The sequence below is a fragment of the Cornus florida genome, unplaced genomic scaffold (genome assembly GCF_030987335.1).
Source record: "Cornus florida cultivar Cherokee Brave unplaced genomic scaffold, ASM3098733v1 CherokeeBrave_3.0.0_Hap2_Chr08, whole genome shotgun sequence".
In the NCBI taxonomy this organism is placed as follows: domain Eukaryota; kingdom Viridiplantae; phylum Streptophyta; class Magnoliopsida; order Cornales; family Cornaceae; genus Cornus; species Cornus florida.
Genome location: NW_026775578.1, coordinates 64,473,679 through 64,492,495, shown reverse-complemented (window position 1 = coordinate 64,492,495; position 18,817 = coordinate 64,473,679). Strand labels below are relative to the sequence as shown.

At 37.3% G+C, this 18,817-nt stretch overlaps 2 protein-coding genes across 3 annotated transcripts in view; both read left to right on the top strand.

Annotated features, from left to right (window-relative positions):
* LOC132271906 (uncharacterized) overlaps positions 1-4,949 on the top strand; it is a 29,651-nt gene extending 24,702 nt beyond the window's left edge. Inside the window, exon 7 of one of the 2 annotated variants that reach the window (XM_059773413.1) lies at positions 4,441-4,949. In XM_059773413.1, the coding sequence (XP_059629396.1) occupies positions 4,441-4,737 (297 nt within the window). In that variant the 3' untranslated portion in view covers positions 4,738-4,949. The remainder of the gene's footprint in view (positions 1-4,440) is intronic. The other variant, XM_059773414.1, reaches the window with a different exon arrangement.
* Positions 4,950-15,680: 10,731 nt separating this feature from the next.
* LOC132270413 (uncharacterized) lies at positions 15,681-18,518 on the top strand. The gene is made up of 2 exons (XM_059771593.1): positions 15,681-18,202; positions 18,365-18,518. Exons 1-2 carry the CDS (start codon positions 15,681-15,683, stop codon positions 18,516-18,518), a joined length of 2,676 nt encoding a protein of 891 aa, XP_059627576.1.
* Positions 18,519-18,817: the final 299 nt, after the last annotated feature.

Genomic DNA, 18,817 nt, shown 5'->3' with positions numbered 1-18,817 from the left:
CATGTCAGCTTAATAAGCATTGTCGTATATCTTTCAAACGGAGAGCTAGTAATCGTGTTGCTAGTCCTTTTTAGTTAGTTCATTCAGATGTATGGGACCAATAAAGCATATTTCTATTAATGGATTTCGTTATTTTGTGACTTTTGTGAATGATCATTCTCGTATGACTTGGTTGTTTTTAATGAAAAATCGTTCTGAGTTGTTCTCTATTTTTCAAATCTTTCGCAAAGAAATAAAAACTCAATTTGGGTGTTCCATTAAAATTTTACGTTCTGACAATGCCAAAGAATATTTCTCAGACCCTTTTGAGACTTATTTCCATGCTAAAGGCATCATTCATCAATCCTCTTGTACTTGTACTCCTCAACAAAACGGAATAGCTGAACGTAAAAATCGTTATCTCCTGGAAGTCTGTCGTGCTCTTTTATTTCATATGCATGTTCCCAAACATTTTTGGAGTGATGCTGTTCTTAAGGCATGTCATCTTATTAATCGGATGCCCTCGTCAGTGTTAAAAGGTCAATCTCCTCATTCTGTTCTATATTCCGACTCCGCATCGTTTAATCTTACTCCTAGGGTCTTTGGCTGTGTGTGTTATGTCCATAACCTTGGATCCGGTCTTGATAAACTCGACCCTCGTGCCACTAAGTGTGTTTTTCTTGGCTATTCTCGCACTCAGAAGGGTTATCATTGCTATAGTCCTCATTTTCAACGTTATTTTACTAGTGCTGATGTCTCCTTTTATGAGTCTCTTCCATATTTTTCTGATTCTACTACTACTCTCGATATTTCTCCTGAGCCACCTCTGCCACTGGTTCCCTCTCTATTTCCTGCTTTCGCACCTCCTCGCTTTGTTGTCCTATTACAGGTGTATACTCGACGTCCTCGACCGCCTACTTCACTCCCTCCATCTCCTTCAGACTCTTCGGATCCGATGCCTTTGCTTGATGATTTACCTATTGCTCTCCGTAAAGGTATTCGGTCTTGTGTTGCTGCACATCCCATTTCTAACTTCGTCTCCTACAGTCATATTTCATCATCTTTATCTTGTTTTTTTATCTAAAGTGTCTGCTACTTTTGTTCCCAAGACTTTGCAGGATGCTTTCTCTGATTCGGGTTGGCGCCAAGCCATGGTAGATGAAATGGATGCCCTTCACAGTAATCAAACATGGGATCTTGTTCCCTTACCTTCGGGCTCCAAAACGGTTGGTTGTAAGTAGGTTTACACAGTTAAATACCTTCATGATGGGTCTATTGAGCAGTTGAAGGCTCGTCTAGTGGCCAAAGGGTACACTTAGACTTATGGTGTTGATTATGATGAGACTTTTTCCCCTGTTGCTAAGATTTATTCTATTCGGGTACTTATTTCCATTGCTGCCAATTGTAACTGGCCGTTGTTTCAATTGGATGTCAAAAATGCCTTCTTACATGGTGACTTGGTTGAAAAAGTTTATATGGAGCAACCACCTGGGTTTGTTGCTCAGGGGGAGTATCGTCACACTGTTTGTCGCCTTAAAAAGGCCCTGTATGGATTGAAACAATCTCCACGGGCTTGGTTTGGAAAATTCTCTGAGGCAGCATTAGAATTTGGCCTTAACAGATGCCAGACCGATCATTCGGTATTTCACCTGCGCACTAAAGCTGGCTTCATTTTTCTTGTGGTGTATGTAGATGATATTGTAATCACAGGTGATGATTCTGAAGGCATTGCTAAGTTGAAGTTGTTTCTGCAAAAGCGATTCCACACTAAAGACTTGGGTAAACTTAGGTAATTCTTGGGTATTGAAGTTGCTAGATCCAAGAAGGGTATAAGTTTATCTCAGCGCAAATATGTGTTGGACTTGCTAGAAGAAACGGATATGTTAAGTGGTCGTCCGGTTGATGCTCCTATGGATTCAAATACAAAACTTTGTGTTTGATGAAGGTGATCTATTTAATGACCCGAGCAGATTTCGTCGCCTTGTTGGGAAAATAATTTATCTCACTATCACTCAACCTAATATTTCATATGTAGTTAGTGTTGTAAGTCAGTTCATGGGAGCTCCTAAAATGCCACATTGGATTGCTGATCTTCGGATTATCCCATATCTCAAGCAAGCTCCAGGTTTTGGGTTACTATACAAATCAAATGGTCATCTCAGGGTGGAAGGTTTTACAGATGTTGATTAGGCTGGTTCTCCTTTAGATAGGAGATCTACTACAGGCTACTGCACATTTGTAGGAGGAAATCTTGTTACATGGAAAAGTAAAAAGCAAACGGTGGTAGCTCGATCTAGTGCTGAAGCTGAGTACAGGGCAATGGCTCATACCATTAGTGAGTTGACATGGATACAACATTTTCTAAAAGAACTTGGGTTCACAGTTGAAGCTCCTACTCCATTGTTCTGTGATAATCAAGCAGCTGTTCACATTGCATCGAATCCTGTGTTTCATGAGAGGACCAAACATATTGAGGTTGATTGTCACTTCATTCCGGAAAAAATATTAAGTGGGAGCATATCTACTCCATTTGTGAAGTCTGAAGATCAACTAGCTGATATGTTTACCAAAGCATTGGGTCATAACTGGTTAAGGACTATCTGTTCCAAGTTGAGATTATTTGATATATATTCTTCAACTTGAGGGGGAGTGTTAGAATGTTTATGTATATATAAATATATATATGTTGGGTCATTATGTAATTACCCATAGTTGTTAGGATCATTGTGTAATTAGGTAACCTTGTATAATTAGGTTATTTGTTTTCCTTTATATAAGCCACTGTAGGCTTAAGGGTTAATATATACAAGAGATACACAGTCTTGCTCTCTCTCTCTCTCTCTCTCTCATGATTTTGAACACTTTTTAATCAAGCTCTCTTGGGTAAATGGTTATGGAGATATGGGAGGGAAAGACATCGTCCTTGTCGTAGGTTAGTCTCTTGTCGGTTTGGGGAAGAGGTTAGCTGCTGGTCTACACATCCGGTTTCTCTTGTGGGAGGAGTTGGGATGTGGAAATCCATTCAGAAGGGATGTGATGCCTTTTCTGCTCATATTAGATTCAAAGTTCGTGATGGACGTCGTGTTTGTTTTTGGGAAGATCTATGGTATCGTGATTAGCCATTATCTCGTACATTTCCTAGATTATTCAGTATTGCAGTTGATAAACACACCTACGTAGCTAACTGTTATCGGCTTGAGAGTAGTGGGATTACATGAGACGTGCACTTTCGACGCTCTTTTCTGGATTGGGAGTTGGACTAGGTATGTGTTTTTTTTTATCATTTGTATCAGCAGGAGGGACTCCGAGGGAGTTGGCAGAGGTTATGATGATTTGACATGGGTTCCCTTTTCCCACGGTCGTTTCGAAGTAAGATCTTTGTTCTTATGTCTGTCTAATTTTGATAACCGTGACTTCCCATGGAAGACCATATGGCGATCCATGGCTCCAACTAGGGTGGCTTTCTTTGTCTGGACCACTGTTTGGGGTATTCTGACGATTGATAACCTGAGGTAAAGGGGCAATTGATTTGTGAATTGGTGTTGCCTATGCAAGAAAGATGGGGAGTTAGTTGATCACCTTCTTATGCATTGCCTTGTGGCGAACGACTATTGGAATCTTATTCTTGGGTTGTTCGGCATGCGTTGGGTAATGCCACAATCTACTAAGGATTTGATTCATGTCTGGAGAGGATGTCGCGTGAGAAGTGATGTACGCGATTTTTGGAGAATTGTCCCACATTGCGTACAGTGGTGCATATGGAAGGAGAGAAATAGTAGAATGTTCGAAGGGAAAGAGTCGTCTACGGGAACGCTGAAACTTTACATTCTTCGTTCTCTTTCCAATTATGTAAAGAGGAGTTCTTGCTCCTCTTCTGATGATTTAATCATTTTCTTGGATTCTCTGGGGCCTTCCACTTTTGTATAAGGGACACGTTCTCCTTTTGAACGCCTTTTTATTTTATTATTACTTATCAAAAAAAAAAAAAAAAAAAAAAAAAAAACTGAAGTGAAATGGAAATACAAGCACAAAGATAAATCAATTTCATCATATTGTCATTTTATTACTAAAGCTACAGTGACTTAGGTGTGAAAATGTCTACATCAATGCCCTCATCTCTTCAAACTGCTTTCTTTCTTTGGGCTTCTGAGTGCATGTGTATGAGAGCATGATTTGTCGCGTTGCCATTGTCATCATCGTCATCATTATTATTATTATTTGGGCCATTGGAGAGTTGTTCCTTGACATGTATCTTTGATGCTAATACAATAGCCAAACTGAAATGCAAGCTTTATCTCATTAGTGGTGTCATGGATAATATATATTTGTGGCATGCATATGTAAGATTTCAACTCAAGGATGATATTTGTTGTTGCATGCATATGTTAACATTTCTGCTAGGTATTTGCATATATAGTTATGTAGAAAATGCCAACACTTTGCTCTTGATACTGTACTTAGGATAGAAAATCGATGGCACCTGCACTGAGTACCCCAACTCCTGATGCTTCCTCAGTTCCTGGTACATTAGAACCAGCCGGTGGAGTAGCTGAAAACAGTTCCAGCAAAGGAAATGGTGGAAATGTTTTAGTCTTGAATGGCCAGAATCAACAGCCATCTGTTGAAGGTGAAGGGAAAGGAAAGAAGAAAAGTATGATCCATGGGAGAGGAAAGGGAATTGGAGCAGTACCTAAGGGTAGAGGGTCTTCTGCACCTGGCTGGACTGGGGCTGGATTCGATGTGGATGGTAGATCTTGAGCCATTTCAGAATCTCATTTTTGTGCCAAAATTGTGATACGTAAGACTTCCGATGCTCTTTTACTAGTTATATTGTTTTAGTTCTTTTTTTTTTTTCATTAATCTGTGAATTGATGTTTTCTTTCTCATGTATTATTCCAATTACCTACAGATTGCTGATATAAAGTATATGGCAATCTGACATTCCTTAAATCTCAGTGCTCTTGTATACTCATGAAGATGTCATCCATATTTTACATAACTAAAAAAAAGCTTCAAGAATTTCGTCTGTTCCCCATGAGCTTTGGTTAAGAATTATGTATTTATAGGCCATTCCAAGTGTACCAAAATGCAGTTCAAGTGCGTTATAAATGGAGGGGTATAAGTTTAGCAAATGCTGAAATCTGCCCACAGGATTTTCAAGAAGGTGATACCCTTTGAAATTGTCTTAAACATTTCACCTATGTTATTTAACAAGATGGAGGTGATATTAGTCCTGTGGAGACTCAATAATTGCAGCATTTACTTAGTTCTTTTATTCTTTAGAATAACTTAGCAGGCAATGTAGGATGTGGGAAAAGGAATAAAGGGTAAAACTTAAATTGAAAATTAACACCACGATAATTTGATTCTCATTTTTTTTCCCACCATCTTCCCCACAATCGTGTATATGTCAAATACTTCCTATTGACCTTCTCCTTTTCTTTGAGCTATAGTCCCGTAAAAGATCAGTTAATTAAGTTGCTTTGAAGTACACACTTAGAAACTCAGAACGTAGGTTAAAGAGAAGTAGGTTTTAGAAGATGTTAATGATTTTGGTCACTAATTTAGTTAAGTTTTAGCAGTGACCTGTTTAGCCCACTATTGTGGGATGGTGTTAATTTGTTTGGCATTAATCCACTTTTACTTGTTGGTAGGTGTGTTTTTTCCCTTTAACATAAATGCAAGGGAGTCACTATTGGTGCTCTAATTGACCCTCACGCTCCACACCTCCATCTCACTAAAACCAATAATGAAGATTCCCTTATCTTCCCCCATCGGGGTAATTTAGATTCCCTTATCTCGTTAAGCGTCCAATAATAATCTCTCCTCACCAGATGTTCCTAACCTCCTCACAACTTCTGCTTCAAGTTAAAGGACATTTTAGTGTCTTCCTTTCTTGAATAATAGAGATAGTAAATCCAAAATCAAGGGAGGAAAGAATCAATATATCGGTGATGATCTTCTTTCCTGGAATCTTGGATTTGTAAATCTTCTTCTTCTTCTTTTTAAAATCTCAAAGAAATTCAAGAGTTAACATTGGCGATTTTGTTTGAATTTTATATGACTCAATATTCAGCTACGTTACATGGACTCTTCAAAAGAATGTGAAATATCTGTGTCGGACACATGATACTCGGACAAGCATATGAGATATGGGACCGACAATTTTTTTTTTCTTTCCTGAATGGATGAGATTTATTAAAGATAAAAGTTAAAACATAAGAGTACAAATAGCTCAGAGGGCATACCCTTAAAAGGAACACAACCCACATGCAAAAAAGCAACATATTACAAAACTAAACACAAGTCTTCCACTCTAAGCTTGGAAGCATCAAGCACCTCAAAAAGGACAGTTCTAGCTTGTTTGCAAGAACCCTTGTGCATCCTAGTGTTCCTCTCAGCCCACAGAGCATCTTGCTGACCTTAGCTTTTATAGATTGGCCTGTGAAAGTGGCTTTAAACCAGTCAGCCACCAGAATAAAACTCTGGATATCCCACGAAAACAACCCAGCAAACCACTACCATTCAGGGACTGCATAGGAACAGAGTGACCAAAAAGATGGTTGGACATGTACCTAAAAACATATCTAATAATTCAATGTAATTAGATTATTGCTTTAAAATGAGTTTAATGCCTATTTTAAACACTATGTTACATAATATATATATATTTTTTTATAAAATATAAAATTATATGAATATATAACAGTGTTTTCTGTATACAGCCTTGCCTTTTATTTGGAAATTTTTAAATTCATCTTAATTTTCCCGAAAAGAAATAGAAATTCATCAATCCGAAACTTCACATATCCGTGCCTAACACACATACCCGAGTCTAGGTCCGTAACATAGGTTTTCAGTACTTAGAATAGTTTGAGTTGATCTGGTTGAATCTGAGCAGGGATTTACAAGCAATCCTTCATTTTCATTTGAAGCCATGGAGGCTTTGTATATTATAAGAAATTTTTTAGCAGCCGTGTTCATTGATTACATTTGTAATGGATGTGTCGATGACTGACTCTTCACAGAAATTAAAAATTTTGAAGCTCAGGTCTTCTATTCCTTTTTCTTGCCGTAAGAATGAACACATTTGTGCTCGAAAGGTTTATTCTCTGAAATAAATGTGGGTAATGACTAGTGAGATAACCCTGTGGGATTTTATTCTACTTCATGTAGTTTTGTTCAATAATCGATAATACAAAAAGTGATCATGAGACGTCTCGTATGTGTTGATACATTAGATTTGTGATCCGTATATTTATCAAAACTCATAGTTTATTTCTCTTAATTTCTTGCTGAGGAAATTTCCATGAATCATAATTATGTTGCATTTGGAACGAATTCCAAGGCTATGATTCGGTGTTCCCGAACATAGCTTTATTGTTGAGGATAGTTTACTGGAATACAGTGCTTTTTCATCATTTCTTCTGTTCAGACGGAGGTTGAAGCACGGTAAGAAATTATTGGAGTTAGAATAGTGTTATACGTGCATAAATGAGGCTAATGTAGATCTGGATTTTGGTACATCAGTGGACCTTATGGTCGTACTCAGCCCCAAAAAGGTTGGTACTTGGTACTCGTGTCAGATCTATTCTTGATGCCAATCATGTTGTTATATATACTGCATTATGATTGGTTGAATCAACGAGTTTACATCGTCTTGTGCTAGCGTCTTTTAGTCCTTTCAGCCATATGCCACCTTTGAACTGATGAAAGTTTTCAAAGTTGGAACCAGTTCATTCATTACAAATTTGAAATTTGAATGCTGTTTTGAGTTCTGGTTTGCATTGCTATGGAAGGCTATACACGCACACACAACACATATATATGTCTGGACATTGCGAGAATGATTGTTTTAAAATTTTTTAATTTATTTTAGGTAAGACATATCAAACTCACACATGATCCGCTATTATTGTCACAAAGATAATGAGACCGATGAGTCTATTCGAGAGTTTCTTCATCCATTGGATGTGGTCAAAACCTGGTGATCTTATCTAGGCTCTTCGATTGGACTACTAGGTCTAAATGACACCGTCCTTGTAAGAGCATCTCCGATAGTTGTCTATATATATATTTTTTTGTGTAAATTTGATGTGTTATGGTAGATTTACACAAAAATTTTGAACTAATTATTTTTAGTGTCAATCATTGTTTTATACCTTTTGTATAAAAATATATCTGCCAATAACAACCATCTAAGTGTCGTACCCAAGACCCTACATAATTTTTACAAACTTAGTTAACATAGGGTTGATTTATTAATAGAATGAGAAAGAGAGAGGAGAGAGAAAATATGTTGTGTAAAAAGGTTGTGCAAAATACACAACAATTTTACATATGGTGAGGTGGCAATGTATCTTAACTAATTCTGGAGATAAAAAAGTATATTTTACTCAAAAGGGTATTTTTAACACAATCGGAGATGTTGCCGGAGATGCTCTAAATATAGTTGAAGTGGGTTAGGGTTACCAAAACATAATAATTAAAAAAAAAATAAAAAATTCAAAACAGACTTTTGCAACAAGAAGGAATGCTAAACAATTTTACTCATAAATTTTGTTAACTGTTTATTTATTTATTTTTTTTTCAGAAATCTAAAAGATCATGAAAGATAATGAAAATGACAAAAAGAATTACAATATATTTCCATATATGTACATGTATACATAACTACGTTGGTCTAGGCATGTTAATTGGTTGACTCTCATTCTCAAATCTATCTTTAACCCAATTACAGTACACTTGAATTGATTCTAATAATCAGGGTTTTACCAAACTTATCGTATTGGTGAGAAATGATGGATAAAATTGACATTCCTTATAAAAGGATGGAGAGAGTAAGATATCAGTTAAATGTTTGGTAGTTCTTTTGATTAATGTTATATTTGGGAGTATCGGTTTGGATTTGAAACAGTTAGTTAAAATTTGGAACTAAATTTCATTCAATTCTAAATCCAAATTCAAGGCACCAATTTGGTGCTCTCAAAGGCACAACATAACTGTTTCTAGCCGGATTTAGGCAACCATCTGATCTCCCTTATACATTTTTGAAAATTTGCATTTCAAAAATCTCTTCACAAAATGGCAACCAAAAATAATTGTGACACACTTGAGTAGTCTGAGTTCATGTTCATGAAATTGTTTTGCATGCATTTACTTTGATTAAATGCCTTGTTGTTATGGGGTGAGACAGTCTCAGTCCCAACATGACATGATGAACTTGAATTGCATGCATTTACTTTGATTAAATGCCTTGTTGTTATGGGGTGAGACAGTCTCAGTCCCAGCATGACATGATGGACGCAAACCACTCAATATGGAAGAGTAAGAAGGATATTAATAACTGTGATAGTCTCAGAGAGAGCATTTACAAAAAGACCAGTCGTTCAGTACACTTGCTGGACTGACCTGCGAGCTCAGCATTGGTGGGGTTCACTTCATTCTATTAACACTTTTGACATTTTCTCAGCTAAATATCCGTAGCACACAGGCAGAGAATGCAGCAATGGCAGTTTCACTTCACTATATTGATCCATAACTGTGTGTTTACATATTATGTATATAGTCTGTGAGCCGTCTGATCCAGCATAATGTACTGTACCAGATTTCGACAAGTATTTAGTCCAAATCTTATGTAATATAGCATGAGTGTTGTACTGCATCGGACGACTCTCAACAAGTATGTGAGTTTGTGAGTCGTCTGATGCAGTACAACACTGGTGTTGTATTACCGCAATGGCAGGTTCACTTCACTCCATTGACCCAAATGTGTGTGTTTACATATCATGTATATTCACCGTTGGTTGTGAGTCCTCTGATGCAGCATAATGTATTGTACTGGATTTCAACAAGTATTTAGTCCAAATCCTCTATGATATAGCATGAGTGTTATATATACTGCATCGGACGACTCTCAACACAGTGTGTGTGTTTACATATTATAGATATGTACCGTTGGCTGTGAGCCGTCTGATGCAGCATAATGTACTGCACCGGATTTCAACAAGTATTTAGTTCAAGTCCTCTGTAATATAGCATGAGTGTTATATTGCATCGGACAGCTCTCAACACGGTGTGTTGTGAGTCGTCCGTTGCAATACAACACTAACGTTATACATACTACATCAATGGCAAGTTCACTTCATTCGATCGACCCAAAAGTGTGTTTACATATTATGGATATGTACCGTTGGCTGTGAGCCGTCTGATGCTGCACAATGTACTGCACCGGATTTCGACAAGTATTTAGTTCAAATCTTCTGTAATATAGTATAAGTATTATACTGCATTGGACGGCTCTCAACACACGTATGTTGTGAGTTTGTGAGTCATCCATTGTACCACAACAATGGCATGTTCACTTCATTTTATTGACCCAGAAGTAGTTGTGAGCCGTATTTAGTCCAAATCCTCTGTCATCCGTCCGATACAATATAACGATTTCAAGTATTTAGTCCAAATCCTCTGTAATATAGCATTAGTATTATATTACATCAGACGACTCATATGTTGTGAGTCGTCGATTACGGTACAACAATGGCAAGTTCATTTCATTCTATTAACCCAAAAGTGTGTGTTTCTATATTTTGTATATATACCATTGGTTGTGAGCAAAACGTATTTAACATTAATCCTTTGGATAGCATGAGTGTTATACTGTAACGAACATCTCTCAGTACACGTGTGTTGTGAGTTGTTAGTGCAACACGTTATATTACAGAATTTGAATTTCAACACATGCGTGTTTGTATTGTGAATTTGTTGGTTGCAAGTGTTGTATTGCACTGGATCCCAATACATTATTAGATTACACTTGAATTTCTTGAAAGTTAATAAAAATAAGGAAAATTCCTGATTAGTCCTATTTTTTAGTTCTAAAGACAAATAAGTTCTATAAAATCTTCACAAAGACAAAGAAATCCTGCATTTAAAAATTATTTCTAAATAAGTTTAGATTCTGTGAATAGTGATTTTTTAAATATATTTTAGTATTGCCCTTTATTACTAAGTTACCATTACTGGTTTTTATTATTATTATTATTATTATTATTTCTAACAAGAAGACAAATTTTCTCTCTACTTTTAATATTTTGTACATAATTACTTTTATAAAAAAAGTTATTTGTTACCAAAATAAATAATTCACAAATACTCACATGTTAAAATATGAAGTAGAAAATTAAAAAAGAATGGAAATAATTCATCTGTCATTCATAAATTTATTTAATGAAAAGTGTTTCATTGTAACATGTGAGTATTTAAGAAAAGTGTATTTGAAATACTTTATTATATTTTTTAGGATTATTTGTTTTGGTAACAAATAATTTTTTTTATAAAAGTAATTAATTACAAAAAAAAAAAATGAAAATAGAGAGAAAATTTTGTATTTTAGTATTAAAGAAAAAAAAAACATTGGAAATATTTTTTAAAAATAAGACTTATCTGTTTTGTGAAAATTTCATATGATTTATTTATCTTTAGAACTGAAAAAAAAAAAAAAAAAAAAAAAAAAAAAAAAAAAAAAAAAAAGAGAACTAACTCATGACTAATTAGGAATTTTTTCATAAAAATATGGACACTATTTTAGGTGACTACAACATTTGTTTTCTTTAGAATTAGTGCACTTATACGTGTGTATATATACATAGACAAGGGCATTTATGGGCGTGCATGTGATGTAGACGGAAACAGAGAGCAAGTACACAAAGTAAAAAGCAAAAAGTTATTCAGCTCAAAGCAGTCGTAACTTTCCCCTCTACTTTTCAGGTAAAATATTTGTATTTTTGTTTGTCATATTTAGATCACTTTTAATAAAGTATAACAGACCATATCCTAATTTTTTGGTACTGTAAATTATGCTCTAAATTAATCCCAGTATCTCAAATCCTAGGAAATATGGACATTGACATGGGCGTTACACAATGCAATATAAATATGATAATACAACAAAAAGTTAACTTTTCCCTCTACTTTTTAGGTCAAATATTTGTATTTTTGTTTGTCATATTTAGATTACTTTTAATAAAGTATAACGGACCATATCCTAATTTTTTGGTACTGTAAATTATGTTCTAAATTAATCCCAGTATCTCAAATCCTAGGAAATATGGACATTGACATGGGCGTTACACAATACAATATAAATTTGATAATACAACAAACTCTTGTATGCTCCGTTTGATAAGAAAGAATATAATTAAATAAAATGAAAAGTACATTTATTTCTTTTTGTTCAGTTGATTGGATGAGCAGGGACGAAGTAATACATTTCTTTGTTTGTGAAAAGAGAAGGGATGACCTCCCCATCTTCAAAGAAGAGGGGAGGGGTATGAGCCCCAGCGTGGGTAATAAAAGTGTGTGTTTGTTTTACCAAAAAAAAATATATATTTATATATATGGGGGGATGAGAGGGATTGTTAAAATTGGAATTATTTAATAAATATGAAGGGTAATTTTGTAATCGATTTGTTTCTCTTTCTTACTCTCTTCCCTCTAGAGATTAAAAAAATTCACTTTTATCCTTCCTTAAACAATCTCTTAGGTCAGACCTGTATATAGTCTAATCAATCGTCACTTCAATATTTGATTTGGTCTTATTTTTCATAAAAGCCTTAGGATCATTTGAATTAGTCATATTTTTCATAGAAGTGTTGGGATCACTTGATTTGGTCATATTTTTCATAAAAGCGTTAGAATCCGAATCTGAATGATTTTGATTTGGTTCTAGTTTTATATTAAAAACCTAACCAATTGAATTCCTATGCACCACTAACAAAGAGAAGTGCTATTTCGAAATGAATGAACCTAACTTCCTTTGAGGCACATCCCTTCTTTGACCCCACACCAAGAAAGCCTTAATACAAGACATCATTGTCCTCAAACCCTAGAATTGAAACTGGACCATTTGCACAATCTTTTTCACCAACTCTGAGTGAACCCTAAATGTTAACAACATCCAATGCTACAAGCACAAGTTTTTTTACTCCAAACAGTTCCAACACTGGCCTCGATCCCAGTCTATTTAAGCAATTCTCAGACCTCTTTGACAAAATTAAAGTCGGTTGTTTCAACCATGTGACCAAAATGGTTGCATTTCATTTACATTTGCATTTGCATTTATGTACTAGCATTCGAATTTCCCGCTTAATTTTCTAGTATGTGTAACATGTGTGTGAGGTTGTTTGGGCCTCTGGCTTCCCCTATAACATTAAGGATCCATAACATTAATATTCTTTTGTTTTCTTATGGAGACCCTAACGCCTTGTCAGTGGGTCAATGTAATGTGACGATTGGGACTGACATTGTGCCCTCAACCCCCACAGATCATGCATTCCATTAAGTATCGAGTGGACATATATGTTGCCCTCCACCTCACAAACTACGACCCATTCCTCCGGATATAGACAAAAGACCCTCCCCCCCCCCCCTCTCTCTCTCACTAAATATTCTCCCTCTCATACTCAATATATTCCCTTCTAGACTGACACCCATAGTCTATGGATGCCCTCTTATGTGTATTGGCTCATTGCAAGTATTCAAAAACTAGGAATAAAAAGAAAAAATATTATATATGCTTCATGCCTCTTCTATATAATTGTCAATGGTCACGTAGCTTAATAGTACTATTATCTTTATATTTTTAAGGTGGTGGGGAGAAGGTAGAGTCTGGGTATGAATAAAAAGTGTGTATAAATAAGTGTGTGTTGACACCAAAATTTGGCAGCCATCTCAACGATGACGTGGACCAATAAGAAGCAAATAGGTATTTCTAATATAGAGTCAAGGGGATCGGCCAGTTTAAAAATATTAGGAGCAAATATAGGAAGATATATTTCAGCCACCTAATGGATATGGTAGTTGTTAAAATATAGCAACTCACATTTGAATTTTTTCAAAATAGGCTGTTAATAGAAAATGAAAAGGCTATAGTTTGGATGAAACTCAATAACTAAATTCCTATAAAATAGGAAGTTTAGTTGGATGAAAGAAGGAAAGCTTTGGAGACATGTATAGAAGGAAAGCTTTGGAGATATGAAGTGAACAAATCTAATTGTGACAAGTGGCCTTGACATGGCGCTAAAGGATGGGCCACTTGGGATAGAACACAGCTGCCAAGTTTATAAAAGGAAGTTGCTAGAACTTAGCAACTTTTCAGCAACATTCTAGCAACTTACATTTGACTAGATCAAAGAAAGTTTCCAGTAAGGATTTTCTTATTGAAACAAGGAGCAAGACGAGATAAGAAGTAAAAGAATATTGGGTTTTGACCTAGTTTGAATAACAAATTGAAGAAAATCAAGGGAATCAGATATTTTCTGGCAAGAAGTTAGGAAAATAAGTTGAGAAAGAATTCTATAAGTAGGAAAGATGTAATCCTATTCCAATGGTCCAGCACCACCACAAAACATGCATTTCAACTAAAAATGTTTTCAATTGACTCTACGTCATTTTCCTATCAATTTCTTTATTTCAATTTAATGGCAATTGATTAGATCCTCGTCAACTATTTCGATTCAGCCATTTACTTTCTTTCAATTTCAATTATGCCAATTTTAATTACGCAATTTTAGTTAGGCTTTCAATTCAATGGCAATTGATTAAATTCTTGCCATTGAATCGTAGTGACAATTGATTAAATTCTTGTCATTACTTGGCTGATGGCAATTGATTAAATTCTTGCTATCACGTTTCAGTGGCGATCGATTAAATTCTTGCCATTGTGTTTGGCTGATGGCGATTGATTAAGTTCTCGCCATCACGTTCGGCCGGCGATCGATTAAGTTCTTGCCGCCTGTCTTCACTCGGCCATTCCATCCATTCAGACATTCATCAGCCGTTGCATTTCTTTAGACACTCTAAAAAGTCCTTGCTACAAACAAGGCATAAAAGAACCTTACTGGGAGTTCTTACTAGTCTCTCTCCTACACAATCGCCTGAGAGTCAGCCATCGGAAAAAGGGATAGGCTGGTGTTCAATTACATATTTTGGATATTTTGTACAAATACTCTGGCACGCCCGCGAAGAGTCCATCGACCGGCGTAGGGAACAAAAACCGCGCGAACACGTTTTGGCACGCCCGGTGGGACCACTACTAGAGTGTTATAAAAGAGGCAAATATGCCGCAGCCCACAAAAAATTCTAAGGCCGTGGCTACTAATGAAGATTTGGACGAAGGCGATCAGCCAGTACAGGCTGAGAACTCTGCAGCAGGTCCTACTGATGAGTTAGCCGTACTTCAAGCACAGGTTAGCTCCTTGGTAGATGCAATAGGAAGGATGGGAGCACGCTACAACGACTTGCATGAAAATATGTCCCAACTCTCAGCCTTTATTTTGAACAAGCCGACTCAAGCTAGCAGCTCCAACAATCAGGAATCGGCTTCTCAGCCGAATCTATCATAAGCTGCTCGGCCAGAGAGGGCCATTGAAACATCACAGCCATGGCCGCCAGTAGTGACACTCCAACCAGGTGCAACATCAAGTCAGCCGGTTCATACGCTACTCACTTGGGCAGAAAGCTATCCTCAGCCTACGTTGGCAGGTTCTAATCAGCCACCAGTAGCAGGTTTGCGGCCACAAGTAATTCCACCAAACCCTCATCGGATGCCTTTGAACTCGAGGGGCAATCAGATCAAGTGGAGGCCACCGAACCCACTGTATACTCATGTGCCGCCACAGGTAGGGCTCGGGGGGCAGAATATGGCTAATCAGCCACATGATTGGCCGAATTGCTATCAACCAGCGGCTAATCAGCCGCCAGTTTTTAATCAAGTACCACCAATATTAAATCAGCCACCTCAAGTCATGTTAGATAGAAGACAATTAGCTGATTTACTCACAGAAGAATATGGCCTGGAACTTAGAGGTGCCGGCCGACCAATTTATAGAACTCCTTATCCAGAAGTGGTAGACCAAGTTGAGTTCCCTAGAGGATATAAAGTCCCTGACTTTGTAACCTTTAGTGAAGAGGGGAATCAATCGACCGTGGAACACATTGGCCGATTCACGGTTCAATGTGGAGAGGCCAGTGTTAGCCCGTGGTTGAAATTGAGACTTTTTCCTAACTCTTTGACAGGGGCAGTTTTTTCATGGTATATTCGTCTACCTCTTAACTCTGTTTTTAATTGGCCACAGATGGAGGAATTATTCCACAATCAGTTCTACCGTACGGAGACAGAACCTACTCTGGCCGATTTATCCAGGCTAAGTCAATTGCCTAGTGAATCGGTCGAGACATTCATTGCAAGATTCAGGAGAGCAAGATTAAGATGTCGTGTACCTCTTCCAGAACGAGAGTACATTCGTTTGGCTTTGAACGGCCTTGATTTTGAACTTCGGAAGAGGTTTGAAGGAGTTCCATTTCGTGACATGTATGACCTGGCCGAGAAAGCTACCAGGTATGAGTTGGTTCTCAAAGAGGAGAAAGAACGAAAAAATTCCTCTAAAGGTACGTACTATAGGGACCCCAACTATGAAGTTTATTCAACTGATGTGGTTGAAGAGGAAGATTTTGAAGCTAATTTAGCCGAAGTCATTCTAAAGAAGCCTTATGTATGTGACGCTTTAACAAAACCAAATGTATCCACCAGTGGTACTCAGCCGTCGACTTCATCGGCCAGGAAGGGTACGGCTGATATTGGTAAGGTTTATACGTTTGATCTGGCCAAAACAGAACAATTTTTTGATCATTTGTTGGCCGACAAACAAATCGTTTTGCCAAAAGGACACAATATACCATCGACCAATGATTTAAAAGGAAGAGAGTTCTGCAAATTTCATAATTCATGGAATCATACTACTAACAATTGTTATGTATTTAGAAATGTATTGCAGAAATCTATCGATGAAGGTGTATTGAAATTCCCTGAAAAGAAGCCAGATGTAATGGGGGTCGATGGCGATCCATTTCCTAATATTGTCAGTACCAATGTAATCAGCCTGGCAACTGAAAAAGCCGCTGATAATGGTAGACAGGAAAGATTACCAAAAGTTCTTGGTAGTTCATCGGGCAGTAATGATGAGCAGAAAGTTAAGGACTTGGAAATTCAGTTAAGAGAAGCTCAAATTACCCTCATCAACCATGGTTGTTGTCTAAATTGCAAAGGCCGAAGGAATGACTCAGACAATAGGGGCTATTTCCAATCAACCAGAAAGCGCAGTGTCCATGAAAGGTTAGGCCATCAGCCTAGACAGAATCACAAAGAAATCAATCGATCAATATTTAGAGAAAATGGGCCGAGGGCAGTGAGAATCATTCGGTCATCGGTGGCCGATAGAGTCCTGCCAGAACAACATTTTTATCCTAGTTTCAAAAGGAAACCAACAATTCAGTCAGAAATATGGGTTCAAAAAGGAGAAGAATCTAGCCGTGTAAGAACGGTTAGACCTCCTTTGGTTGACCATGGCAGATGGACTCGAGTAAGTCACCCAAAGTTTCCTAAGCAACCTCCTACACATACTCAAAAAAGGAGGATGCAAAGAAAAAATGCAGAACTCAAAAGGAAAGAAGACAAGATCGACCATGATCAACTAGAAAGAAAAAATGAACCAGTGGTGGCTGAAGACATGGAGGTCGCTACATCCTTTGAGAAAAAGGCATGCTTTTATGAAGGAAAAGATGATCAGCCAGACCAAGATCCAAAGCATGCGGCCAAGTACAGAATTCGTTTTGGTTCTCTCCCGGATGAGGTAAATTGTAACATGGTATTTGTTTTGCCTTCTGTGTTTGAAGCAAGGACAGAATCAACGATGAACAGGGATGTTGAGTCAGCCAAGCAGGAGGAAAAGGCTGAATCTTCAGAAATTAAGAACGATTCGACAAGTTCATCGGCCGGGATAGGATTGATCTCTCGGGATCAGCCATCTAAGGCCGATAAAATCATTTTCGAAAAACCACCTTTGTCCATGACACAACAGTTGAGGCCGTTGTATGTTAAAGTATGGGTTGAGGGTCAGCCAATCAATAGGGTTTTGGTTGACAATGGTTCGGTGGTGAATGTCATTCCAGCAACTACTTTGAAGAAATTGGGTAAAACCATGGACGATGTAGTTCCAACCGACGTGGGCATCAGTGGTTTTAATGGAGGATCTAGTAACACCAAAGGTATTCTACCTTTGGAAATTACTATTGGCGGTAAGACATCCTTTACGGCTTTCTTTATCATTGATTCAACCGCGGCCTATAATCTCCTTTTAGGCCGAGATTGGATTCATCCTAACATGTGCATCCCATCAACCTTGCATCAAATGTTGATTTTTTGGGATGGAAATGAGGTAAAAATTGTTGAGGCCGATAACAAACCCTTTATAGCTAGGGTGTATTCGGCTGAGGCTGCACTTTATGATGAAACTGTTGTACCTATCAAATTTGTTGGCATTAACAGGATGGGACGACCAGCAGTGGCAACAATGAAGAAGAATTTAATTAATGCTGATATTAAAGAATTATTGTCAGAAGCAGCTCGGCCGAAAATTGATATTTTCAGGTCGACCATCAAGGACATTGAAGATGTTACTGATGGATCACAAAACCAATGAAGAAAAGAAGCGGCAAGCTTTCAGGGCCGCTTGTATAAGACTGAAAGCATATCTGGCTGAGAAGAGATTGGCCAGAGAAGAATAGCTATATGAAGAGGTATCGGCCAGCACGGCCGATATAATTGAAGAAGGTTTCGAAAAGCTGGATGCAATCCAACTTGAAGATTTGGAGTCAGCCCCTTCCAGGATGGAAGATAATAAAGTAGAGGTGCAAGATCCTTTATTGGAAATAAATGTTGGTACTAAAAAAGATAATCGGCCATTATTTGTTAGTGCTTTGCTTGAGCCTAAATTCCAGG